The 25,775-nt window shown below is 55.2% G+C and overlaps 6 protein-coding genes across 6 annotated transcripts; 3 read left to right on the top strand and 3 right to left on the bottom strand.

Annotated features, from left to right (window-relative positions):
- Nucleotides 1–11: 11 nt before the first annotated feature.
- ISF_05118 (Methyltransferase type 11) lies at nucleotides 12–2,855 on the bottom strand (the record flags this gene model as incomplete). Its single annotated transcript, XM_018848723.1, has 4 exons — nucleotides 12–1,826; nucleotides 1,888–2,205; nucleotides 2,297–2,698; nucleotides 2,844–2,855. 4 exons carry the CDS (start codon nucleotides 2,853–2,855, stop codon nucleotides 12–14), a joined length of 2,547 nt encoding a protein of 848 aa, XP_018703859.1.
- Nucleotides 2,856–5,684: 2,829 nt separating this feature from the next.
- On the bottom strand, nucleotides 5,685–6,905 carry ISF_05117 (Metallophosphoesterase; the record flags this gene model as incomplete). The annotated part of the gene is made up of 1 exon (XM_018848722.1): nucleotides 5,685–6,905. The coding sequence occupies one exon, from the start codon at nucleotides 6,903–6,905 to the stop codon at nucleotides 5,685–5,687; it is 1,221 nt and encodes a 406-aa protein (XP_018703858.1).
- Nucleotides 6,906–8,941: 2,036 nt separating this feature from the next.
- Nucleotides 8,942–10,916, top strand: ISF_05116 (Histone acetyltransferases subunit 3; the record flags this gene model as incomplete). The annotated part of the gene is made up of 2 exons (XM_018848721.1): nucleotides 8,942–9,374; nucleotides 9,469–10,916. The coding sequence occupies 2 exons, from the start codon at nucleotides 8,942–8,944 to the stop codon at nucleotides 10,914–10,916; spliced, it is 1,881 nt and encodes a 626-aa protein (XP_018703857.1).
- Nucleotides 10,917–13,287: 2,371 nt separating this feature from the next.
- On the top strand, nucleotides 13,288–16,417 carry ISF_05115 (urease; the record flags this gene model as incomplete). Its single annotated transcript, XM_018848720.1, has 5 exons — nucleotides 13,288–13,308; nucleotides 13,392–13,478; nucleotides 13,700–15,000; nucleotides 15,074–15,965; nucleotides 16,097–16,417. 5 exons carry the CDS (start codon nucleotides 13,288–13,290, stop codon nucleotides 16,415–16,417), a joined length of 2,622 nt encoding a protein of 873 aa, XP_018703856.1.
- An 893-nt stretch (nucleotides 16,418–17,310) lies between these two features.
- On the bottom strand, nucleotides 17,311–18,922 carry ISF_05114 (high mobility group protein; the record flags this gene model as incomplete). The annotated part of the gene is made up of 2 exons (XM_018848719.1): nucleotides 17,311–18,078; nucleotides 18,761–18,922. The coding sequence occupies 2 exons, from the start codon at nucleotides 18,920–18,922 to the stop codon at nucleotides 17,311–17,313; spliced, it is 930 nt and encodes a 309-aa protein (XP_018703855.1).
- A 3,837-nt stretch (nucleotides 18,923–22,759) lies between these two features.
- On the top strand, nucleotides 22,760–25,775 carry ISF_05113 (Heterokaryon incompatibility Het-C family protein; the record flags this gene model as incomplete). Its single annotated transcript, XM_018848718.1, has 6 exons — nucleotides 22,760–22,883; nucleotides 22,952–23,500; nucleotides 23,570–23,749; nucleotides 23,801–24,345; nucleotides 24,404–24,963; nucleotides 25,016–25,775. 6 exons carry the CDS (start codon nucleotides 22,760–22,762, stop codon nucleotides 25,773–25,775), a joined length of 2,718 nt encoding a protein of 905 aa, XP_018703854.1.

Here is a 25,775-nt window from a genome sequence, read left to right as displayed (position 1 = left end):
CGGACCGCATCTCAGATCTCGAGGCTCGTAATCTCGTGGCTGCCGACACGGTCCAGCTCCGGGGTGGGCGGGCGGAGGTTGTCCACCTTTGTGCAGATCCAGCAGCTCGCGTACATGTTGACGCGGTCGATGCAGGCGCCGTCGCGGCGGCCTCCATGACACTTGGGCGCGAAGCCGTGGGCCTCGAAGACCTTGAGGTACCAGGGCTCGAGCGCGGAGGAGCGCAGCATGACGCGGCCGCCGATGGCGAGCGCGCGGTTGAGCTTGGTGACCTGCTTGGCGGCGGCCTCGGAGCCCGGGTCGAACCAGTCCATGCTGTCCATGACGACGGCGACGGTGAGCGTGCCGGGCATGATGCGCGCGATGACCTCCTCGAGCTCGTCCGTGTGGATGCGGAGGCCGTCGAGGGCGCCCGGGCGCGAGAGCTTGGCGTGCACCTCCTGGTCGAGGTAGCGCAGGTGGCACTTGGGGCTGAACTGGCCGGCGAGGCAGACGTAGTAGTAGGGGTTGTCGGCGCCGATGTGTGTCTCCTCGGCGACCGGGTCGAGCGTGTTGACCATGTAGTGCCAGATGGCGTGGGAGCGCGTGTTCTTGGCCTGCGGGTTCGGGCCCCGGACCAGGTCCGACTCGGCGTGGTCGTTCTCGATCATGGCCAGCTGGTTCTTGGGGACGCCGAGTGCGGTCCAGAGGAAGCTCTCCTGGGCGACGACGAGGTTGGACACGAGCTTGGAAAGGAGGGCAGGGCGGATCTTGTTGCGCCAAATCTCGCGCTGCTCGTTGAGGGTTTTGGAGGCGAGCACCTGCTTGACGGCCCGCTGGATGCCGAAGAGGCGGGAAACCCAGCGCATGGCGCGGATGGCGTGGCGAGAGCCGCCGGTGTCGTAAAGACCATAGGTGCTCTGGAAGACGTGGACATTCTTGAGCCAGTACTGAAAGGCGCGGCTAGAAAGGTGAGGCGAGAGCTTGGTTATGAGGAGCGTGCGGAACTCCGAGTGCTTGCCCTCACCAAAGATCTTCCAAAAGTCCTCGTAGGGGAGTGCGGTGTAAGCGGCGGCCTTCAGCTCAAGAAGATGGTTCTGGGTCGGGTTGAGGTCGACAGCGTGGACGCGAGCAGGACCCTGAGCCAGATAAGAGAGGATATTGTCGCCAGCAGAAGTAATGGCAAGAACCTTGTCCTCGGGTCCAAGCTTGAGGATGCGCTCATCGACACGGGCATCCTCCCAGGTAAAGGCATAGATGTACTCATCGTTGAACTGCTTGTGCTTCTGGAGCTGGTCGTCGTAGTAGATGCGCCAGTGGTGGTTCTGGTAGAAGAAGGCGGGCAGAGGTAGGTTGGCCGAGAGGTTCTGGACAGCGGTGAGGAAGGCCTTGGAGCGGATTTCGGGAGCAGATCTCTCAATGGCGCGTGTGAGGGCGTCACCTTGGTTCACAGGGTAGAGGTAGGGCGACTCGGTGGCATATGCGTCGATTCGCTCCAGAATCTCATGGGGCAGGGCGGTCTTGGAGAAGGGCTTCTTCTGGCATCCAACCCAGACGTAGTAAGGGATGTAGCCGAGGCTGCGGTTGCGAGCGTTGAGGTTGAGAATGGTACCGTACTTGTACTCGAGATAGTCGCGGCGTCCAGACTCGAGCGCGACACGGTCAAAGTCAAACCAAGCACGCCAGAACATGCGGGAGAGGGCATTGACGTGACGGTCAATGTAACCAGCAGTGTAGTTTCGGAAGGAGAAGTCGAACTGGTTCTGGACATAGAAATCAACGACGCCGAAGACACCGGACGGAGAGAGGAGAGAGCCAATCGAGTCGACGACGGAGTAGTAGTCAGGCTGTTGAGTAAGATTAGCTAGGTCCGGTTCATCACAGCGCGTCGCGTGCGTCAAAGCTTACAATCATGGACAGGCTGTAAGACATGGTGACCAAGTCGGCGCCGCCATGCTCCGGGCGCTGCTGCTTGAAGTAGCTGAGTGCGGGGGAGCGAAGCAGGTTCTGAGTGGCGGGTATGCCATCCTCGTAGTCTTCTAGGCGGAACTTGCGTGCATCCTGGCAGACGACGGTGACGTTCTTCCAGCCGAGACGCTCAAAACGCTTGCGGGCGACTTCGCAGAGGGAGGGGGAGAAGTCGACCAAGTAGACGCTGGAGAAGAATTCGGCAACATTGACGTGCTCGCCCATGGCTTCAATGTTCCAGCCAGTGCCGCCGCCAATCTGTGGGGGTTGTAAGTGACATGCTTATTGAAGAGTGAAGAATCAGGTGGGCAAGCAGATCAGGGGACAAGGGACAGGGACAAAGACGTACATCAACCCAAATTCTCTTTTCGGTTTTACCCTTTTGAGCATCCTTGGGCGATTGGAACTTGGCCTTGAGCTGAGCGACGACCAGGGCGAGCATGTCCTCGCGACCGCGGAGGAGGATGCCGCGGGTGGTGTCGTAGGCTCCGGCCTGTCTCTTGTAAAAGCTCTCGAGGGCATCTTGCTGGGAAGCCTTAGATCCGCCCTGGTGAGGCTTGAGGAAGGAGGAGTAGAAGAAGAGGAAGAAGGACTTGAGGAGCCCGGGAGAGGACTCGTCCTTTTCCTTATCGTCAACGGTGGCCTTGCCGAGGGAGAAGAGGCAGGCTCCGCCGAGGAGAGCAACAGCTATGCCGGCATAGTGCATAGAGCGCAATTCAAAGTCGGTGCCAAAGGGCAAAATGTTACCACCCTATGGAGTTGGGAATTGAGTGGTTAGCACGTGAGGATAGAGGGAGGGGATAAGTAAGAGGTGAGGAGGGAGAGAGGGCGAGAGAGAGAGGGCGGAGAGGGGTGAGGAGGGGAGGGGGTGAGGCTTTGATGATGAGGAAGCTTACAGGAAAAGCCATGGTATTCTCTCATTGTCTTGCGAGAGAATACTATGTAGAGGAGTTTGTGCAGCTCGGAGCGTTGTTGAATTGCCCAGAACTGAAGCAGGAAGATTACGTTGAGTACGAGAAGAGAAGAAGGATGAAAGAGAGAGGCGGGCCAGGAAGCTGCCCCTCGTCGAGCGTGGCGTATATATACGGAACAAGGGTTTCTTGTGCATGTGTACCTGGAGTTTCCACCGCCGGCCGACAAGGGGACAGATAGGACAGGACAGGATGGACACATGCTTTCCTTTCTTTCCACCTAGTTAGTACTGGTAACTAGTTATTAGTACGAATGGAAGAGCGAACCCGGTTTATGATGGGCTAACAGTATTCACACCGCACGCGTGGCGACGTGGGGGACTCTGGTCTGCACTGCACTGATTGCTGGAAAGGGCAGGCCAGGCAGACCCGCAGGGACCGGTGATGCTTTTGCTGTTACAACTTACATGAAGAGTATACGTGTTAGTCGGAACGTGGAGAGAGGGAGGGGGCTGCTTGTCTCATGCTGTGCAACAAGGTGGCCAGAGCAAAGCAAAGCAAAAAAGAACAGCCCCGCCTCCAGAGTCTACCAGTACACACATGCTGTACTGTAACCAGTATTCTATCCCCTGCAACATGACATATTTTGCGGCAGTGGTTGGGGGTTGGCATGGCGTGGACCAATGGCTGGGCCACATGGGATGGGCAACGTGGTGCGTAGATGCACACTGATGGGGCAAAAGGGAAACAAGTCGTTGCCAGCTTTGTTGAGCCTACTAACAACAGGCAGAAAAGGCAAAAGAGAAAGACAGATTGCAGGCAAGAGCCAGGGAGTGAGTGTGTGTGGGCCAGGGGGCGGAGGAGGCTGTTGGATGTGCAGATTTGGTAGGCTGGCAGCGTCCTTGTTTGGCGATCGCAGGCATGAGGCACGTCCAAGAGCAACGCTACTCCACAAGGCGGGCTTCCACGGTTCAAGAAACTGGTGCAGCAGGCCATCTTGCCACCCAGCTACCGGAAGAGATCGCGCAAGTTCAGGGTTGCAAGTGGGTAGCGAGAAGAGCATGGACCTGGACTAGCAGAGAGGGTGGTGGGCGAGCAAGTTGCGGAGGCGGAGAGAGTGGGAGCTGGAGCTGGAGCTGGAGCTTGCTTTGGGGGGTGATGGGATCAAGGCAAGGAAGGCCATACATACTGTCTGTCACTTGGCTCGGTCGGCGTCGGTTAGAGGATGAAGCGTTGAAGCTTTGAGAGAGGTTGCTGGTCGGCAGTCATTGAATGAGCCTGCACAGCCACAACTATAACAGTGGCCACCAACAGGTCAGTCGTATCACCTCTCCTCTCCCTCGTAATGATAAAGCTCAACAAAAGTTATCAGGATACATTTGCAATCCCACTCTCTCTCCTCAAGTTACCAGGAATAAACTCACCCACAAACTACACTAAGCCGGCTCCATCCGCCCAATAAGATACATCGACCCATGCACATGCGGCTAGTTTGTGGATGGTAACGGCCGCCAGCGGAAGGTGTGGTGGGCTGGTATTTTGGGGGCTTTGGCTTCGTTTCGCTGTCTTTGCGCGTCAGTCTTTGGCTTTGGCTTTTGGCTCAGTTCAAGGGCCCTGTTGTTGTTGAGTAAAAGTGGGAGTTGTCAACCGGGATCGGTGACAGGGAGACGGGCCTGCCAGCTTGCTTGCCTGTCTGTCTGTCTCTCTCTCTGGCTTGTGACAGCCCCGCCACTGACTAGGTCTGTACGAATAGAATACGTGCAAATCAAAATTCAGTTCTCCGTACCAAGTTTTGTACACTTATTACTGGTATATCCCGCATTGTTACACGCCAAGACGGCCAATCAGGCGCGTCTGGCTTGTGCCTTGTCAAGGCCTAGTTACAGCACATTGTTGGGAAGCTCTGCAGAAGCATGCCCTCAGCCAAGGACACGCGTGTCCAAGTTGGTCAATAAAATGAACAGCACGGATAACTATACGTACTCACATAAGGCCCCGGCAGATGCAGGGTTCTTAGGCACGGCTGCATCCTCGCGTGAGCATTTTCCATAACAATCAATCGATGCTGTGCAAGTCTAATTTATTGAAACTGGACACCTGGTGATGCTCTGATACAAAATAATTTTATTATAAAAAATTTAAAAAAAAAAAAAAAGTTTTATAAGCCTAGTGCGTTTAGGCATCTTGTGGCTGCTTCGACGGTGAGAGATGGAAGCAGGGAGCTGTGGCCGTGTAAGCGTACTGAGCGGTTGCGTGGCACGAATGCCGACACGTCAATGCAAGTAAACTTACTGGAGGATGTAGTTTAGGCTTTGGAGATGTTCTGGGAGCTGGGGCGATGGCGCAAGCAAAAATAAAAAATAACATTGATTTATTAATGCCTAGAGAACAAGAAGAAACACAAATCTATCAGGCCCTATTCCAGAGAAACCTTGGGCAGTCTTCCCTGATCGCCGCAAATGGCAGTTGCATCCTGGAGAAACATGGCTGATATCAAGAAATGAAGTGAAGCAGGAGCCGGTACATACCCTTCCAAGAAGCTACGCGCGCCCTTGCCCAGCAATCTTTCAAAGGTCGTTGCCTCCCAACCTGCCGTGACTGGCTTATCAGCCTCAACCCAGCCATTCGTCTAAGCCGAAGGCTTGGGGCCTGCGACATGATTAATCGTGCTCAACATGCAGTTTCCTAGGGCTGCTGCAGCAGTTCTATGGCTGTCGAATTAGCTTCGAAAGCACGTTTCCTACAGTAGTCCGCTGTGCTCGACTGGTTGGTCTCAGAACAGCCATGCTTCCAAGTCTAAGAGCCAGTATAAGTGCCTGTGCCTACTTAGTCGCTCTCAGGGCACGTCTTTTTCCTAGCTTGCTCCCGCTGTGATTCCGCATCTGATGGCTGTTCGCAATCCAAAGCACGCTTCTTGCTGACATGCGTGGTAAGGGTAGCCCCTTCCGTGCCAAAGCCAGAGCCACTTGAGGAGGCAGAATCAGCATTGATCAAGTGGTCAGTAACCGATACTAAATGCGACTCCCGTGGCAGCAGGACGTCCACAAGCCAAGGTAAATGGAGATCCTCGTAGGAGTCGCCTTTGATGGACCCGTTCACAAACAACGTCTTGCCAACATCCTTCTCGGAACAGCTTGCGCTGCAGTACTTCTGCGCTGTGTATCTCTCAAGTTTCGCCTTCTTGCAGTTGGCATCTTCGGAGGTATCGAACATGGTCTCGTGAAGTGTACTGAGCTGCTCAATGACATAGGAGGCTGTGTTGTCAATATCCGAAAGAAAAGACGGCTTGTCGCTTAATCTTCTTCTCCAAGCGACCATCTTCGCACCCCACCCTTCGTGAATATGCCCGAAGCAGTGTATCTGTGGTTTTACCTTGGCCACGGCCGCAAAGAGGTCTGGGCACCCGGCTCGCTCTCGGGAATCAGTGCGGTCCAGAATGCCCCGCGGTGGCCCATGAGTGATAACAATATTAGTCCCGTCTTTGATAGCGAAGTCGTGACCTATATTCGGGTGATACTGAAAGCCCCAATCACCTAGGGATGGCGTGTACGGACTGGCGTACACGCGGAGTTTGGCGCCATTATGCAACTCGAAGGCGTGCGTTCCCTCGTTAAGCAGGTGGATGCCATGCTCCTCCTTTGCGTCAATGAGTAGCTGCCTGGCTTCTTCATAATCGCCGTAAGATTTCTTCACTAGATCTGGTTCGAGAGGTGGCTGGATTGCCTGGAGTTTCTTCTGAAAACTCAAGGTGTCGAGTGTAAAATCATGGTTTCCGGCAATAACGAGCTTTAGCGGCGCTTTGATCCTGCATAGTAGCGCGATTGTGGTCCGAACTTCTTCTAATAATGATTGTTCAGTCAAATCTCCCGCATGAATACAGACGTCTGCGACCTGGCTCAGAACCCTCCCGTCGAGGGTCATGCCATGAGTGTCTGATAAAATGATGATGGATGTTTTGACGGATTTGTCTAGCGATGATGGTTCGGCGGACTTGGCAATGGATGTTGTGACCGGTTCGTCCTTCGCTGGCACCTGTTGGGTAGACATCGTGTCGAGCAAGGGTGATGTTATGAAGGGTGATGTTATGAAGGGTGATGCTATGAAGGGTGATCTTGTGAAAGAAAACAAAGTAGATCTTAAGCTCAGTCCAGCCTAGATAAAGAGTCAAGTTCAGGAATGCAGTACGTCGTATAGTGTGCAAATTCGTAATGTGTTTCGCAGATGCGTGAAATATTTTATTGTTCTCATCACAGAGGCGGGAGAAGGCCATTATTTATACTTTGTGAGCGCGACCTGCTGGTGTGGCTCTGTTTTTAAGGTGGCTGCCTCGTGGCCCGTTGGAAAAAGGTAATTAATCCTGGTGGCGCCAGCCACACACCTTGTATAATTTTTATTTAGAGCTGCCGAATATGCCTCTGCCTCTCACTCGAAAGCTCAATATCCAATACGCCATGTATGAGTTCCTTTGGTCGTAATTCCCTCGCTTCTTTCGGTAGGGTGATAGAAGTCGTCATAATACACTCCTCCGTATCTACCAGGAACACTCCAAGTACGGACCCTCATACTTGAAAGAATTCATATTAGAAGCCACGGTCGTTTATTAAATTAATCAGGAGCTACTTGTACTGTAAGATGGGAAATTCCTATATAGACTCTAATAACATACCTGCTTAGTATGTACGGCCATAGCCGAGTGATAAATCTGGATCCCGTCTGATCTCCGAGCGATAACCACTCGAGCGCCCGAGTAGTAGTTGGTTCGGTGACGACCAGCGAATTCCGGGTGCTGTACGTTTCTTTTTTGGGCATTTCTTAAGCCGAGCAAATCATATCCTTTTGCGGTCTCTTATTGAAAGTTTCTTTCCATTTACATTCTTTGACAAAAGGCAGTCATTTGTTGTTGTAGAGAGAGCATTGGATAACCCCGGGCCTGTGTAGGTAGACACAATGCTCTTGGCGCCTTCTTCCAGCTAACCTTCAAATGCATCCCTTATTAAAGTTCGGCGGGGATCGTCTTCTACCCAACTAGTAAGTTATACTCTTGAATTTCTATGGATAAAAAGCTGCTAGTCGGGAAGACACCAAGACGATTTTGCCGAAAGTTTGACTTGCAATTTCTTCCGCGACAAAGGAAGCTTGAAAATGCTAAGTACACTATAAACAACTTATACTAGTTAATCCATTTGAAAATATACACACTCAAAACGTAACGAACACTACACACTTCAAAGTTTACTAAGAGCCTAGCAAAAGGCCGTAGAGTAAAGCGAGCGTAAAGTAGTCGTCGCGCCCCGGCCCTGAGTAACTAGGAAACCCGTCTCGTCACAGCCCTTGCTGCTTCCACTAGCCGTGTCATGGAGCGCGGCGCGGACGTCCTTGTTGCCGTACAGCGCGAGGTTGATGCAGCCCACCACCGTGTGATTTCCCTGCGATGCAGTCTTTATAGTTGCTGCAAAAGTTAGGCCTACCGCCGAGGCACGAGCCCCAGATGGCCTTGGGCGGGCTGCTCGCGACTATGGCCGAAGCTGATAGGCTGAGTCGTTGCCCAATTTCGAGAGACGTTGTTAGACTCTCGGAGAGTACTTGGCGGGAAACGCATTTTAACAAATATGCAGATTACATCTCTGCCTATTTAGACCACAGCCGGTACCTACAGCCCGTGCCTACAGTGGGCGGCAACATGTATTCGTCCCCTGTTGGGTATCTCACCCTCTCTTATTAGGCATCTTAGGTATTTCACATATCTTAGGTATTTCACATATCTTGGGTATTTTACATATCTTAGGTATTTTACATATTTTAGGCATTTCACATTTCTTAGGTATCTTTGGCTATCTCAACTATCGTGGGGATAGGTCAGGTCAGATACCTGGCGCCCACTGTAGCATCCGGCGCATCAATAATCCGCCTCCAGTCTAGCCCAATCCTGAATCTCGCCCCATCCCACCAATCAACAGCGCCAATCAACACGCTTTCAAGGCGCGACTCATCCACAGCAGACAAGCTCAGCCGACATCATCTTCCCATCATTCCATCGGCAGTATCTCCATGAAGCTCTGGTGCTGAGCCAGTCTTGCGCCAGGATGGCCCCCGGATCCAGTCAAAAGGGAACCAGCAAGAAAAACGCCGCGATGCAGAAGCAAAGCCGAAATACAACCCCCGCTCCCGCCGCCGCCGCCACCTCCTCCCTCCCGCCAGCAGAGTATTACGACCCCGACTACCTCAACACCCGTGTCATCTTGTTCGCAAACCTCAACTACGAGGACCTGGTCGATCATGGAGCCTCCAACGCGACCGTTCCCGACTCCAAAACCGTCGACGCCATGCTCGAGAAGCTCAAGAGTCTTACCAACATCATGGAGAAGCGATCCACCTTTTACGATCGTGGCATGCGACATCTAGCAGACGAGCGCAAGAACCGCCCGGATGACTTTGATCGAATGCATGCCAATGGGGAACCTGAAGGCAAGAAAGTAAAGCATAAGCGCAAGAAGGGCGATGCCCAGGACGGAGGTGGTAAGTGCCCTTGCGGCATCCTCGCGCTGCACACGTCGCAAACAGCCGGTGCATTCAAGACGCATATGCCAACGTTGACTTTTCTTCTTCACAGATCAATCCTCGCCAGTCCGGGACTCAAAGCAAAGGCGAGCCGGGTCTCCCAGCTCTCCTCTGTCCCCCAATGCTGCTGGCTCCCCGACTGCCATGGATGTGGACAAGAAGGAAAAGGAAGGGGGTGATGAGGATGAATCCAGTTCCGAAGACGAGGGCGCGCCACCAAAGCGAGAGATGCCTGCCGCGCAAACGTTTGGCGAAGACCCGTCCACTTTCCCCGACCCGACCATATACGAGGTTCGCGAAGTCTACCCTGGCATCCCAGAGGAGCTGCGAAAGCAAATTTACTCAGTCGCCGTATACCCGCAGAGTGACCTCGCCGATCTCATTGCAGGCGATCCCCCGGATAAGGATTTCAGCAACGCAAAACCAAGCAGTCAAATCAATTTTTCAACCTTCAGTACCTACATCGAGCCATTCTTTAGACCCTTCTCCGAAGAAGATCTCGCCTTCCTACGAGAGCGCGGCGACCGAGCCTCACCATTTGTTATGCCGAAGCGAGGCAAGCGACACTATACTGAAATCTGGGCGGAAGACGATGGAGCCATGTCTCTGGACTCGCCTCAGCAAGGGCGAGACAAGCTCTCGCCCAACATTCCTCGCGGTACCATTGAGAACATGAATGACGCTGTCGCCGAGACTGACGGGCTCTCTATTGGGCCTCTCGCATCGCGCTTGTTGCAGGCTCTGCGTCCCGAGAATCGCCAGCAGGTGACGGAAGAACGAGCGGCGACGAACGGGATTAATGGCGACGCAAGCGTAAATGGCGACGGCGATGACCATGGGCCTGCGGGCGACGATAAGGCGATGCCTCCAGCCACCTACATGACCGAGTCTTCAACGGACGCCTGGAAAAAGGCAACTCATCCGAAGATGGAGTATGCACAGGTTGAGGAGCGACTCAAGCAGGAACTCAGACACATCGGCTTCCTGCCACCAGAGGGAGATGGCGACTATGACGGTCACTTTGACGACGAGGTTGCCGCCCGACTACGTGTGCTGCAAACCCGGCTGAAGGAGCAGATGCTCATCAACGGTGCCCGCAAAGCGCGGCTCACCGATCTCGTACGGGAGCGGATGGCCCACCAGGAGTACCAGACGATTTTGGAGGACTTGGATTCCCAAGTACAGGCAGCCTACCTCAAGAGAACCCGGACCATGGGTAAGAGCAAGAAGGCAAAGCGGCCGGGTGGTGCAGGCGGCGGCAGCCACGCCGCCGGTGCTGCGGCGGGTATGGCTCGTCCGGGCATCGGCGATCTTACCAAGACGCTGATGGAGCGCCGACGACGCTGGATAGACACGATCGGGTCCGTTTTCGAGGATGAGAGTCTTCGGAAGGTGCCCCGAGTGGAGGACGAAGGTAGCTCCATCTTCAAGTCTGCTGAGATGGCGGATCTGATGAAGAAGGAAAAGGAACAGTGGGATGAGGATATCGAGGAGGAGTAGGCTCTAGCATGGAGGTGCGCCTTTTTTTTTTCTTTTTCCGCTGATAACGACGCCAACGAAGGTCTAGGAGGGAGGGGGTCATGTTTGTTTATTTGGGTACTACAAGGGCAGGCATACGTCTTGCCTGGCGTTTAGAGGATATCTCTTCCGTGGTATGATTATCAGTTGGGTTAGCAAGATTCTTGTATCGGAGTTTGGTGTAGGGTTCGTCTTGGGCCTTTTGTTACTGCACTGGTTGCCTACCGTAGAGGCCGACACTAGGGGGGGTATGAGACACGGTGAATACTACTACATCGGTTGGCGACACACATGATGCCCGCTCGTGTGACTCCCGTGTAAACAACGCGGCAAACCCGGCACTGGTGCAGCAGAGAGATGTCACCCCATCGGGAACACGCACATACATTTACAAGGCTCCAGCGAGGTCATGCTGTGCCTCAAGAGTTCGTGAAAGCCGGGGTGAAGTAAAGGACATATATGGCTGTGAGTGATGTGGTGGTGGTGAGCTGAGACGTTGTGGCTTGCTGACGGGCGGAAAATGAAAGGCTCAACGGACATGAAGGGCAGCATGGAAATCTAACTTCATCCGACGTGTTGTTGGACAACGCATCATGTCGTATCGGAAGGAAGATGGGCAGCCACAGACAGTCGCATCGGCTAAGGCGTGGGCTAGGTTTAGTAGGAAGCTAGTTTTGTTGTCGCATATGGGATGAAGCTGTTGGCGGCCGGCCTGACCGCCACGATGGATGAGGCTAACCGGTTAGGAGAGGGAACGCTATATACTAGGTAATGAAAGAAAGGGAAGACGATCTACGTACGACTTGGGGCGGGCGGAGATGGCGGACGGCCCGACCCTACTAACTTACAGCGAGGTCGGCACCGAAACACAAGGGACCCCCGTTGGCTTCTTTATCCAAGCCACCCCAAGCTACTCGTCATCGTCATCTCGTTCTTCCCTTCCTTCCGTTGCCTGGGTATCCGAACCCGTCCTTTTCCTGTCCGCGTCTCCCGGGCTGGGGTCTAGACCCGGCAGGCTGGGCAGGGCAAGACGGGGTGACACAGCGTCTCTACGATGAGACAATGCGAGGAGCCAGGGCCCAGGTCGTCGGGTGGCGAGAGAGACAGATGGTCAAGTGTTTTTCCAGTACGTGCGTGCATTTTCTTATTAGTGAGGGTGTGAAGGTTGGTTGTTGGGAGAGCCCTCGGAGAAGACTGGTCCAGTACGGTGCGAGTCTCACTGCTGGTCAAGATTGATGGTCAAGCTCGCTAGTTCATACATGGGTGATGGAGGTTGAAACATGATGATTTTTTCTGAATGCATGTTGGTTTATCTTGACAAGTCGCGTGGAAATAACTTGCCCTGGAGTTGATGAAAGAGCCGCACCAACGAACCTCAATATCCACCCACCCGGAAGGAAAAGGGAGCTTGGGTTGATAGGAATGCCCCGGTATATGCGTCCATTCCCCGGAGACCTCCGTCCATGTACATGACCCGCGCGGGGGCCGACATTTAAAATTGAGAAGAGTTGAGAAATATTAGATATTTCTGACGCGGGAATTTCTGGCCTGTGTCCCAAGCGTTTGTTGATCATCGGCTTGCCAGAAAGAAGAGTTGGTGCGTGTGCATCAAGCAAGCCCCTCAGCCTCGTATCAGTCGACTTCCCCCCCCCCCCCCCTCCTCAAAAAGCTGCACAAGATAGAGAGAGAGAGAGAGAGAGAGAGCATCCAGTTCCCGAGAACATTCAGAACCAGAAAAAAAAAAACAAAGTTAAACCCAGCAAAATGCAAGGCCGTGTGCTCTGCCTTGGACGGGCGAGCGAGCCGGGAACTATGTACTGTAGCTAGCGTCTGGTCTAACTCTCAACTTTAACCGGTCTGGGACAACGGCCTCAAGTCGGATGGCCTTGCTCTGGTCCTTATCTCTGGGGCGCACTGGCTGCATTCTCCCCAGAACTGCGACGGGGGTTCCGCAGGCACGGCTACTCGGCCAGTCGGCCCCTGGACTGGCGTTCTGGACTGGCGCACCTCTTCTCGTCGTCCGTCTGTCTCTCGTTATCTTCGGGATGGCCACTCCGGCCCTCTGGTGGCTGTCTAAGTGCCGATTGTTCCATTCTAGCTTGCCTGTAGCTCTCTAGACAGACCTGCTCTTATCCTGTTCCCTCTCCCTTCCTCTCCCTTTCTTTTCCTTTCCTTTTCCATCTGTAATCTCTCTTTCCCCAGACTTTTCGCTCTCGACCGTTTCATTCCCCGATCGCTCGGTACCGATTTGGGGCATGCACGCACCCTGGCCAACGTTTCTTCCCAATCCGGAACCGCTGACGACACGAAAGGGGGACTCCAGCCCACCACTAAGAAGAGCCGCAGAGAAAGGATGCACCTTGTACCCAAGGAGGTACGTTTGCCAAGCATTCTTGTTCTTGATCAAGGCAAGGGACAGAACAGAGACGAAAGGCTAACAGTTGGGCGGCGAAAAAGCTCGACAAGCTCGTCATCTCACAGCTTGGTCTGCTTGCCCAGCGGAGGTTGGCGCGAGGAGTCAAGCTTAACCATGCCGAGGCGACGGTACGTTTCTTTGTGTTGCTTGCTTTCTTTCTTTCTTATCTTTTCGAATCCACCCGCCGACCACTTGGCGCTCCGACTCTCGGGGCCGGGGACTTACACCACCAAGACCCCTACTACCGATTATCCACCCAACACTATCAATGAATGATTAAAAAAAAATTAAGAATGCAAAAAAAAAAAAAACACGAAAAAGCTAACATGAGATCTTGGCGTCATCTTAGGCCCTTATCACCAACAACATCCAAGAACTCATCCGCGATGGCAACCACACCGTCGCCGACCTCATGGCCCTCGGCGCCACCATGCTCGGCCGGCGGCATGTGATGCCCTCCGTCTGCCACACCCTGCGCGAGATCCAGGTCGAGGGCACCTTTCCCACCGGCACCTACCTGGTGACCGTCCACAACCCCATCAGCACCGACGATGGGGACCTGGCCCGCGCCCTCTACGGCAGCTTCCTGCCGGTCCCGCGCGGCGCCGAGGCCGACGCGCTCTTCCCCGCCGAGCTCGACGCCGCCGCCTTCGCGCCCGCGCGCCAGCCCGGCGCCCTCGTCCCGCTCAAGGCCGAAAAGATCACCCTGAACCCCGGCCGCCGCCGCATCAGCCTGCGCGTCACCAGCCGCGGCGACCGCCCCATCCAGGTCGGCTCCCACTACCACTTCATCGAGGCCAACCCGGAGCTCGCCTTCGACCGCGGCCGCGCCTACGGCTTCCGCCTCGACATCCCCGCCGGCACCTCGTACCGCTTCGAGCCCGGCGACGCCAAGACGGTCACGCTCGTCGAGATCGCCGGCCACCAGGTCATCCGCGGCGGCAACGGCCTGGCCACCGGCGGCGTCGAGCGGTGGCGCGTCGACGACATCGTCGAGAGGCTGCAGGCGCAGGGATACGCGCACCTGCCCGAGCCCGACGAGAAGACGACCAACGGCATCACCAACGGCAGCACAGCCCGGCGGAGAGGGTCGGCGACGACGAGGGCAGCGGCAGCGGCAGGCGCGGTAGCAAACCGCGTCCCGCGGGCGCCGCGGCCGTATCGCATGGACCGCGCCGCGTACGCCGTCATGTTCGGCCCCACGACGGGCGACCGCGTGCGGCTCGGCGCCACGGACCTGTGGGTGCGCGTGGAGCGCGACTGCACGGCCTACGGCGACGAGTGCAAGTTCGGCGGCGGAAAGACGCTACGCGAGGGCATGGGCCAGGCGACGGGGCGGCCGGACGCCGACGCGCTCGACCTCGTCATCACCAACGCCCTCATCGTCGACCACTCGGGCATCTACAAGGCCGACATCGGCGTCAAGGCCGGCATGATCGTCGGCATCGGCAAGGCTGGCAACCCCGACGTCATGGACGGCGTCGCGCCCAACATGGTCGTCGGCAGCTGCACCGACGTGATCGCGGGCGAGAACAAGATTGTCACCGCGGGAGCCATCGACACGCACATTCACCTGATCTGTCCGCAGCAGGCGCAGGAGGCGTTGGCATCTGGCGTGACGACGTTTCTAGGGGGAGGGACCGGTCCTAGGTAAGATGATCTGCCTTTTTTCTTCTGAACGTCAGTCACCCTTGCTCACCTTTTTCCTCTCTCTCTCTCTCAGCTCCGGCTCCAATGCCACCACGTGCACGCCCGGCAAGCACCTCATGAAGCAGATGCTACGGGCCTGCGACACCCTGCCCGTCAACGTAGGCATCACGGGCAAGGGCAACGACTCGGCGCCGGCGGCGCTGCGGGAGCAGGTGGCCGCGGGGGCGTGCGGGCTCAAGATCCACGAGGACTGGGGCGCCACCCCCTCGGCCATCGACGCGTGCCTGACCGTGTGCGACGAGATGGACGTGCAGTGCCTGATCCACACGGACACGCTCAACGAGTCCGGCTTCGTCGAGTCGACCGTGGCCGCCTTCCGCGGGCGCACCATCCACACGTACCACACCGAGGGCGCCGGCGGCGGGCACGCGCCGGACATCATCTCCGTCGTCGAGCGCGCCAACGTGCTCCCCTCCTCGACCAACCCGACCCGCCCCTACACGCGCAACACGCTCGACGAGCACCTCGACATGCTCATGGTCTGCCACCACCTCTCCAAGGACATCCCCGAGGACGTGGCCTTTGCGGAGAGCCGCATCCGCGCCGAGACCATCGCCGCCGAGGACGTCCTCCACGACGTCGGCGCCATCAGCATGATGAGCTCCGACTCCCAGGCCATGGGCCGCTGCGGCGAGGTCGTCCTGCGCACGTGGAACACGGCGCACAAGAACAGGTGCCAGCGCGGGCCGCTGCCCGAGGACGAAGGGTCCGGCGCGGACAACTTTCGCGTCAAGCGCTACGTCAGCAAGTACACGGTCAACCCGGCCCTCGCGCAGGGCTTCGCGCACCTCGTCGGCAGCGTCGAGGTCGGCAAGCTGGCGGACCTGGTCATCTGGGACCCGGCCTGGTTCGGCACCAAGCCGCACCAGGTGATAAAGAGCGGGTTGATAGCCTGGTCGCAGATGGTGAGTTTTTTTTTTTTTTTTTCTGCTTTCTTTGTTGAGCTTCCCACCAGTCTATTGTGTAGAGTTTGCGACCAACAAACGCACCAAGGAAAAAAAAAGGCATGAACGCTGACAAGCAAACTCCCCGCCAGGGCGACCCCAACGCGTCCATCCCCACGGTCCAGCCCGTCATCGGCCGGCCCATGTTCGCGCCGCTCGTCCCCGAGACCAGCGTGCTCTTCGTCTCCCAGGCTGCCGTCGCCTCGGGCACCGTCGCCTCGTACGGCCTGCGCAAGCGCGTCGAGGCCGTCCATGGCTGCCGCTCCGTCGGCAAGGCCGACATGAAGTTCAACGACGCCATGCCCCGCATGCGCGTCGACCCGGAGAGCTACACCGTCGAGGCCGACGGCGAGGTCTGCACCGCCGAGCCCGCCGAGACTCTACCCTTGACGCAGGCGTATTACGTGTTTTGATGTGTGTGGGTGGGCAGCGGCCAGGCAGGCGGCAGATGCGTTGTCTTGGATGGGAAGGCTGTACGTGTACTTACCCCGTCCGTGTTCGTGGTGGTGTATGTGTGGTTTCACACCAGTGCCATTTCATTGGGAGCTTTTCATCATTTCATGGCTTGTTCAGCGAGTTTTGCTAGAATTGGCGGAAATACCAACTTGATTTCATCAGTAAAGAAACCTGCAGCTTCCCGTGACCGAAATGGAAAGTCCAACTACGTGACAATAAATGTCCATCCTCCTACGCATAATAGCATGCCTAGAAAACTGGAAATGTTCAAGAAAAATCATTGCTTTCATTACCGGGCATTCTCGACAACCGAGTGCTCCCGCTAAGTACAGTCATCAAAAAGGTTCGTTCACAGCGAACCTCGCCAGAGTGCCCTAACCAGATATATCCCTCCCCTGTCCCGCCAAACTTCGCGCCGAAAGAAAATATAAACAAAACTAGGCAAAAAAACAAGGCCCTAAATAGTATACCGTCAAGTTTTGGTTCTGCGCACAAGCGTCTTCCGGACCTGACCCGCCGCCAGGTACCCCCATCCCAGAACAGATAAATATAGTAAAGTAGAAGAGCGGGCAGCAAGCAGCTACATGCTGTGCATTGCCTCACAAGGCGCAGGACGGGCGAGGCTAGTACAGCTCACACGTGAGGGGACATGCGCCGCGCAGGACTATGAGAGCCACGAATGGCATGTCGCCTCAACACGTGTTGGTTCCTCAACCATGTAAAAGTGGCCGCTTCGGCAGCCGATCATAACAGTGTGAGTATTGAAAAGAACCGCGAGAAAGAAAAGGCAAACGCTTCGAAGAAAAAATGCGCCGTGTGAATCGAGCTGCACAAGTCCCATCTCAAGACATTATTTCTTGTTCTTGCGCGCCGACTTCTTGCCATCATCCTTGTCATCAACAGCCTTGGTGGACGTGCGCCGGCGCTTCTTGTCAGGGCTGGCAGGGCCGCCCTTGGGAGTCTCGACCTCGGTGACGGGGATATCGCTCTTGCGCTTACGACCCGTTGCACTCTTCTTGGGAGTTTTGGCCGAGTCGTCTTGCAGCTGTTCAGCGATGGCTGCCTGCACATTTTCCGTCTTGGAGGCGTCCTTGAGGTCCGGCATGGGAATGCTAAACTCCTCGGCGTACTTGAGGGCACCCTCATCCGTCATGTTCTTGGCCTCCGGGTTGCCCGCCTTGTACGAGTGAACGCGGGCGTTGTAGAGGCGGAGGTTGTACTGGTAGGCATTGTTCCAGCCCTGCTTCTCATGGGGGGTCATATTGGCCCAGCGGCGCTGGCCCTCCTCCTGAACAGCACCCTTGGGGGCCTCGGCACCAAGATCGTTGGCGATGATGGAGCGGGCGTGCTGCATGTAGAGGAAGTAGGGAGTAAGAGGGCGCTTGGGGGCGTTGGGATCATGAGTGCGCTTCTTGCGCTCCTTCTTCTCCTCAGCTGGAGGCGCAGCCAGGTCACCAACGGGAAGCATGAGCCCGGCGGCGGCGGCACTGGGGTCGAAGCTGTTGATCAACTCGTTGACATCACCTTGCTGCTCACCGAGAAGCAGGCTAGTCTGGCGGATGTAATCATTGGTGAAGGAACGGAGGAGCTCCAGAATAGTAGAGAGACGGCTGACAGCCTGATAAGTGTAAGCCATTGTTCAATAGCGCAAGACCAGAAAAGATAACCAAATAAATATGAACAAGGTTGAATGGACAGGGGAAGGGAGACGACGCGATGAGATGATAGGTACTGGTAGTGGCAAGCGGTGGTGAAGCTACCTAGGTGGCTAGTGAAGGTGATGGATAGCGGCCAAGCTGGCAGAGCTGCCGTACTTTAGCGGCCAGGCAAGAGACACCAGCCAGACCCGATGGGCAGTGGGGGAACGCGCTGGGGCTTGGGTGTTCGCGGGGCGCATGTAAACAACACAGAGTCCAGTCGCGTCTCGTGCCAGCGACAGCTGCGTAGGGAAACAAACGGAGAAAAATGTAGGCAAAATTGACGATTTGTGCATGGGAGAGAAAAATGGTGTAAAGGGCGTGGACTCGCATTTGTTTGCAATTTCCAAAAAAGCCGTTTGCTGCCAAAGTTGCCGCCGCTTCTCGTAGCTCAAAAAGTCAAGCAACAGCTTGGCCAGCTGTAGCTAGCTAGCTAGGCACTGAATGAAGCTTTGCTCTGGCGCGACCAAGCTGTTACACCAAGGTCCGATGCGCCAACCCAAGCAAGGCCAGCACACATTGGGCGGATGAGGCAGGGTGGCGAGGAGGGGATATTCAAGTATATACAGAGCTGAAAAGGGAAGAAAAAATGAGGCTACTCACGGAGTCGCGGACACGCAAAAAGCTCTCGTTATCAACCACACGAGGACCGGCGCTGGGGTTCACAGGAGGAACGAGACCAGCAATAACGGGTGGCATCACCATGGTGGTAGCAGGAATGACTCCCTTGAGCTTGTCGTCGGCCTTCTTGGCGGGGCGAGGCATATCGTGATGAATGACTTGGTTCTTTGTTGAACGTTGAGAATATACAGGCCAGATCCGGGGGGAGCGTTGGCCGTTTGATTGAAGCTGGTTGGATTGGTTCAAGCTTCAGATGTGGCACTGTAATCCAGAGCAGAGAGAAGTTGCAGAGGTATCACAAAGGCCTAAAAAGTCCACTGACGCGATAGCGGAAAGACGCTGTTGACGGGCGGTGGTGATGGTGGAGCTGGAGGTTTTGGGCGGGAGGCTTGGGGGAGAGTGAGGTGCTGGAGGAAAGAGAAGATTTCAGTGAAGCCTGGGAGAGGGGATCAGAGGGGTGCTGGAAAATCAGAGGACAGCGAGTGATCTGGAAAAAAAATTCGGGGGGGCTGGGCAAGGGGCATAACGGGTGGGTGGCGCCCCAATTAAGTACTTTCGAGCCTGGAGCCACAGGCGGTGCACAATCAGCGCGACGCCGGCTCAGAGCCAGCGGGGTAAGCGCAGCGGTCCTGGTGGTTAGGGATGGTTGAGGATGGTTGAGGTGTGCGCTGTTATTTTTACCTAGGGAGGTGACGCTGGTGTGAAGGGGGGGTGCCTGGACGCAGCTAGCCTAGAAGGGGAGGGGGTTGTGTCGCGCAGGAAAATTTTGCACTGGACAAGTGCTGGTGGCTTACCTCTGTTTGGCCATACAGGTACCTGCTAATCGCCCACATCGCCCCCTCTCCCTCCTTGCTCGCTCTTGTGCGCGCCGGCCAGATAGCACATTAGTACTGTAGCCTGGCCGGCTTTGAGCTCTGGTGGTATGTTTGAATAGTGTCTCGCTATTCGGTCCCGTTCATGCCTAGTGCCCTCATGGGCAAACCGTCGACCGAACCTGCACACTTGCCCCCCCTTCGCCGCTACCGGAACTCACTGTATCACAGAGCTCCAGCGCGCTCTCTCCTGCAGCTGCCCAGCCGCAAACAGCAGTGGCACTGCAAAGGCCTACCACAGAGTCGCTAGTTCGCTTGCCGAGGTGCTGGCCTACAGGGTCATGCCCCACCAGCTGCAGCAGCCCAGGCGCATGGAAATTGAACGTGGAAGCCTCGTAACAGCGACCTCACTACAAGCGTTCCTGGCCGTGTAACCAACTTATTAACTGGCATAACGGCCGCGTTCACCTCCGTATCACGCCCTGGTTTTACACGCCACGCACACTGAAGTTTCCAGGCCAGAAGCAATTAAAGCTAGCATGTGCCTGCTGTTGCTCTGAGTGTCCGTCCCCAACGATCGCCTCCATCTCGCCATAGCACTCCTTTTATGCCGTCTCCCGTTGTCTCCCGCAACCCCTGTACATACCTACCTCTGAGGTTTCTCACTCTCTCTCGAAATGACTTTCTCTCCACCACACCCAGTGCGCCTACGCCCAGCTGCGGTATACAGCGTGTACTCGACTAACTGCTGTGTGTACTTCAATCTATTGTGTTGCTACTGCAGTTGTTAAAACAGCTCTAGTGAATGATTCAATGAGCAGCAGTCTTACACGGGAATTATTTGCAGCCACTGCGGTGTCGCGTCGATGCTAGCACGACTCCCAATGGCCCTTTTGACCGCTGGCCAGGACTCGACTTTGATCTCACAAGACCTCGCGGCGACTTTGGCGAAGCCCTGTAGCCATCGGCACCTTGTAAATTGCGGCGCGGCCTTGTGGCACTGTGACTGGGTTGGGCGGGAGGATTCTGACCGAAAAGCCCAGAGTTCCCGGTCGGGCTCTTCAGTTGGGCTGACAGTCTGCTGCCGTTCCAGCGGCTTCAGGCTTCCACATGCACAGAGTGTAATTCTCAGCACGGCTCTGTTACCCCTCACTTGCTTCACTCGGCGTGTCAGCACTGCGACACTCCAGTATCCCCGTGCTGGCTACCTGACACCGCTAACCTTCTCTACCGGCGTTTGGCCTTCAGCATGGCTGCTGAGCTTGGCTGCTGAACGCAAGAACGATAGGTGCCCAAACCTGTTTGATTAATGATGAAGCGCTGAGGTCTGCGATATGCCAACGAAAATTACTGAACTCAGGCTAGCACATTACACCGGCCACTGCAGCTTCGACGCCCATTACCAGCGAGCTATACAGACAACAGCCAGCAAAATCTTACACAAGCCGTAGTTTAGTCAACTCCCAGGTGTTGGTTCCTCGTTGCCAACCAGTTCCCTAGGTACAAAGCGTAGGCCGATCAGGGGCCTACAACGTCACCATTGCTACGCTGTATGATGTTAGCGGAACATGCGGTTCTTACAGTCGCCGTTAGCCAGGTAGGCCGTTGAAGCCATTCTAGCTCGCGATAAACGACGAGTACAAAAGCCGGTCTCCGTCTGCACTCTCTGTCACGGAAGTTGCGTTTTGATATCGTCCGCCGCGACAAACTTGTCATTTTACCATCCGGTCCCAACTGTCACGACTCAGCTGATTATTTAATCACGGTGTAGATTCATGTTGAAATTATTGGGCATTTTCAACGCACTTGTTTTGCCAGTGCATGCCTGGTGTATAAACCAACAGGGTAGCACATGGTCGTCAAGCCTGCCTCGGCAGCCGTAACGAGTTGGTGATGGGAGTTTCAACTGGGCAAAAAAGTCTTCTTGCTAATCAGTCTCTCAGCGGCTACCGGCTTGGACTGTGCATTTCTATTTGCTTCACTCAATAGGTAGGGTTCATTCAACCACTGTCGTGTCACTAGCAAGTAATCACTGGGCGTTGATTACGCCGAGCCATGCCGACAGGAGATAACGCATCTCTTCTATTTCAACTTGCACCTATACCATTCAGAATTGAAGAGCATTCTGCAAGCTGCAGAGACTCCGTTGTTTCTTCTTCGTCGACAGGTGGTGTGAATCTGCGTTCTGAAACACGTTAATGATCTGCAGTTACGCGTCGCAGCATAAACAAAGCAGTGTTCAGTTTAGTGGAGGCCTGAGGCTGCACTTGTTGCCTCTGACCAGCAAGCTGATAGGAGCCCCGCTTTACCGATTCAGGGTCTCAGCTTGCTTGTGCAATTCCAACGTCAATGCCTCAAATCCATGGCCTTGGGCTGCTGTGGAAATATTGAAGCGATGATACTTGTAAATCATACTCTGCATGCAATTTCGACCAACATTCATCAAATTCAAACTGCTCTGTTGACAAGCCCAATCCCTCGTCATACTTTGACTTACCTGGGTAATTCTGTACGCCACCTCCCCGCCCTGCCATCCGCAGCGCCATCAATCACTGCACATCGTCATCTATCCCAGGCACTGGCCTCCAATTAGTATGCTACTCAAACGCTTAAAGTATAATAATAAGCTTCGCGAGTTTAGCGGCCCCTTTATTCCCCTCCCAGCCCTCCCAAAACTTGCCACAAGCGGCCTAACTCTCTCCTTCTAAACTATCACCAACCACTCAAAGCTCGTGCCCCTCGATTAGTGCTGTTGCTTTCTGCCCCTCGCACCACTATCCGAGTCGCCGCGTAACTTCACCGGTCTTTTGGTTCCGCTAAAAAAACGTCTCGTACAACTATGCGCTGGAGAACTTCGCTGTTGATAGTCGTGCACTGCTTACGCTGTGCCCTGCCGCGTGCTTTGCCTCATAAACGCCTATTGTACACTGACTGACGTACCATCTCCCCCGCCAAGCACGAACCCCTCCTTGCTCGCGGCCCCCTCCTCTTCTCCCGTCTTCACTTCTTCTTCATTTCCCTCTTTCACGCTTTCGTTTCTCCTGTTTCTTCCTTGCACCTGGTTGAATCTTCGTCTCCTCATCAACCCTTCTAACCGCACCCGCAGCCGTAACCTCCTGAAAGTCACTGCACCCCCCAGAGAACACCTTACACTGTTTACACCTCCACCATGTCCAGCTTTCGATTTCCGGGTCTGCTGCTGGGTCTCGTCATCCTTGCCGCCTTGGCAAGCCCGGCCGCCGCCTTCGGTGCTGGAAATATCGCTTCCATCTCAAAAGTCGAAGGGCAAAACTGTCAGTCATTCGCTTGTCATCTGCCTCGCCATTCGCCCGCTCGGCGTAACTGACAGATTTTCACATAGGGCGCCACGGTGACATTGAAGATGCTCTGCTCTCCATTGCCATGGCACAAGCCTTCAACGGCAAAAAGTTCAGCAAGCTTATGGTCTCCCGTGTCTATTTTGGTAACTGGCTTCGCGACTACTCTCAGGCCATCGACGTCGGCACTGTCAAGGCTGTTTCCGCCGAGGCGATCCGTTTACTCCTCTGCGTTCTTGGCTTCATGACCTTTGGTTATGGCTCCGGCGAGTTCGAAGTCACGACCGATCGCGTTGGCTGCTACCGCCCCGAAGACCACATTGATAACCCCAAGGACTACGCCGAAAATGTCGATGCCCGCGAGTACTACGATCGCCTCCGAGGTCCCGTCGACGAGGACGCTGAACTTTCCATCGATGAGCGCAACGGAATGAAGAAATACATCGCTTCCGAATCTGATAACATCATGACCTCGGCCAAGCATGTTCGTAATCTTTTCACCCGCTGCATCGAGCTTGGCCGTCGCTACAAACAGAATAGTGACAAAGCCGATCGCAACGAGGCTCTCCGCCTCATGGGCACCGGCCTGCACTGTTTAGAGGGCATGATTTTTTTTTTCTAAATTTTGTCGCACCACTTCCACAGTCTAACCTGCTTTACAGATTTCTTTGCGCACAGCAACTACACCGAACTTGCCCTCATCGAAATGGGCGAGCGTGACATCTTCCCTCACTGTGGAACTAACACCAAGATCCAGCTCGAAGGTGCACAGGACTCCGTATACCCTATCGTGACAGGTACTTTCGGCGGTGTCGACTTTCTGCACTCTGTTACTGGCGAAGGTTAGTCCTTCCACCGTTCATCGCCAGTGCTTGTATACTAACGCTGCATAGTGTCCGACAAGCTGACCCAAAACGAGATTGAGGAGCTCGAAGGAGCACTGGAGCAACGTAAGCAGTCTGATACCAGTTTCCTTCGCGATCTCCTTGACAAGATCCCCGACGGCATCCTTGGTGGCGGCAAGGAGAAGCAGAAAATCGACGAAATTCAGGAGAATGCCAATGCGGCCCAGATGCAAAACACCTCTGTCTCGCCAAAAGACCCCGAGGAGTTCACAGTCTACGTCAAAAATATTTTTGACCAAATCATGCCTGCCATCAAGCTTCATGATGACATTATGAAGACCATCGGTAATGCCATCGACAAGATCCCCGTCCTACCCAAGATCATTGAGCAGCTGGAAGAGCAACTCACCCAGTTTGTCTTCTCCATCATGGCCCCATTCATTGTTCCTTTAATTCGACAGATTCGTAACGAACTCAAAACTGGTTCCGAGGAGATTATCACGAGCAGTCAGAACCAGCAGCATGTTGTTTTCAATGATGACAATAGCACCAACCCCACCCACTCCATGCTTTCCAAGGATCATTTTTCCAACGTGAGCCCCCTCTTGAAAGCACATGTCCATGAAGCAATGGATTTGCTAACCGATGTAGATTCTGAACGAGGTTGCCGGTCGAGGTGCTGCCAAGACTGTCTCTTGGGCTGTTCCGCAGTTGATGGAGGCCATTGACGATGAAAACGTCGACGTGAATCGTCTATGTGACCGCCTAATTTATGGTGTGCTTCACCACCCTGCCCAGAGAAGTATGGGTGATGATGGTGTCAGCGAGGCACGCCAGATGATCTTCCAGGTCGTCGAGGAATGGTGGGGTCAGATGGGCGATGACCAGCGCGACGACTATCGCCAGAAGCTTTCCCGCGAGGGTGTGCAGAACGGAAATAACCACAAGGAGGGCGTTTATGACACTGGCCACGGCCACGGCTGTGTTGGAAAGCTTGAAATGCGTAAGCTCTATGGCGCGCCAGACACTCTGGAGACCAAGATTGCCAGTGCTGCAGCCAATGCCATTTTCACAAGCGCCAGTGGTATGGTTTCCGATATTGTGGAGCAGCAAACCGGTATTCAATTGCCTGGTAGGCAGGAGAAGGAGGAATCCGGTGGCTTGAAAGGATTCATTAAATCCATCTTTAGCCCGGACGAGGAAGAGGGCAGGTATGAATAGCCCTTTCCTTCCAGGCAACCCTCAGGCTCTAATGGAATACAGCAGCGGCCGAACTGAAAATCGGCCGGATCAGAGCTCGGGTAACTTTGGTGGTAGAACCGGCGACGGTGGCCGACAGGACTACGGCAGTGGCAGTGGGGGTGGCTATGGTCGACAGGACAGTGGCAGACAGGACAGTGGCCGTCGGCAGGATTCCGACTCGTACGGAAGCTCCGGTCAAAGGAGAGATGATGACTATGGTGGTGGAAGACATGACAGCGGCAACCGCCGAGAGGGCAGCTATGGTGGTAGAAACGACAGTAGCTACGGCGGTAGCAGCGGAAACGGCGGATATGGTCGACGCCAGGAGGACAGCTATGGAGGTGGAAGCGACAGTGGCTACAGTGGCAGACAGGAGAATAGCTACGGCGGCAGACAAGAGAGCAGTTATGGCGGAAGAGAGGAAAGCTACGGCGGAAGACAGGAGAGCTATGGTGGCAGACATGAGAGCAGCTACGGCGGCAAAGACGAGAGCAGTTACGGTGGCCGGGAAGAAAGCTCCGGGGGACGGCAGGAGGCTAGCTATGGCCGCAGCAGCGGACATGGGTCGCGGCGCGATGACGACTATGGCGGTCGGGGCGATGACAGCTACGGAGGCAGACACGAGGGGGGGCGTGGCGGCCGTGATGAGTACGGTGGACGGGATGAGTATGGCGGACGGGACGAGTACGGCCAGGACGATGAATATGGTGGTCGGCGGGAGCACGGGGGATCTGGTCGACGCCGACGAGACGACGACGGATATGACAATGACCGATACTAA

The sequence above is a fragment of the Cordyceps fumosorosea genome (genome assembly GCF_001636725.1).
Source record: "Cordyceps fumosorosea ARSEF 2679 chromosome Unknown scaffold_12, whole genome shotgun sequence".
NCBI lineage: Eukaryota > Fungi > Ascomycota > Sordariomycetes > Hypocreales > Cordycipitaceae > Cordyceps > Cordyceps fumosorosea.
Note: the sequence above shows the minus strand (reverse complement) of the source record. Positions and strands in the feature narration are given on the sequence as shown.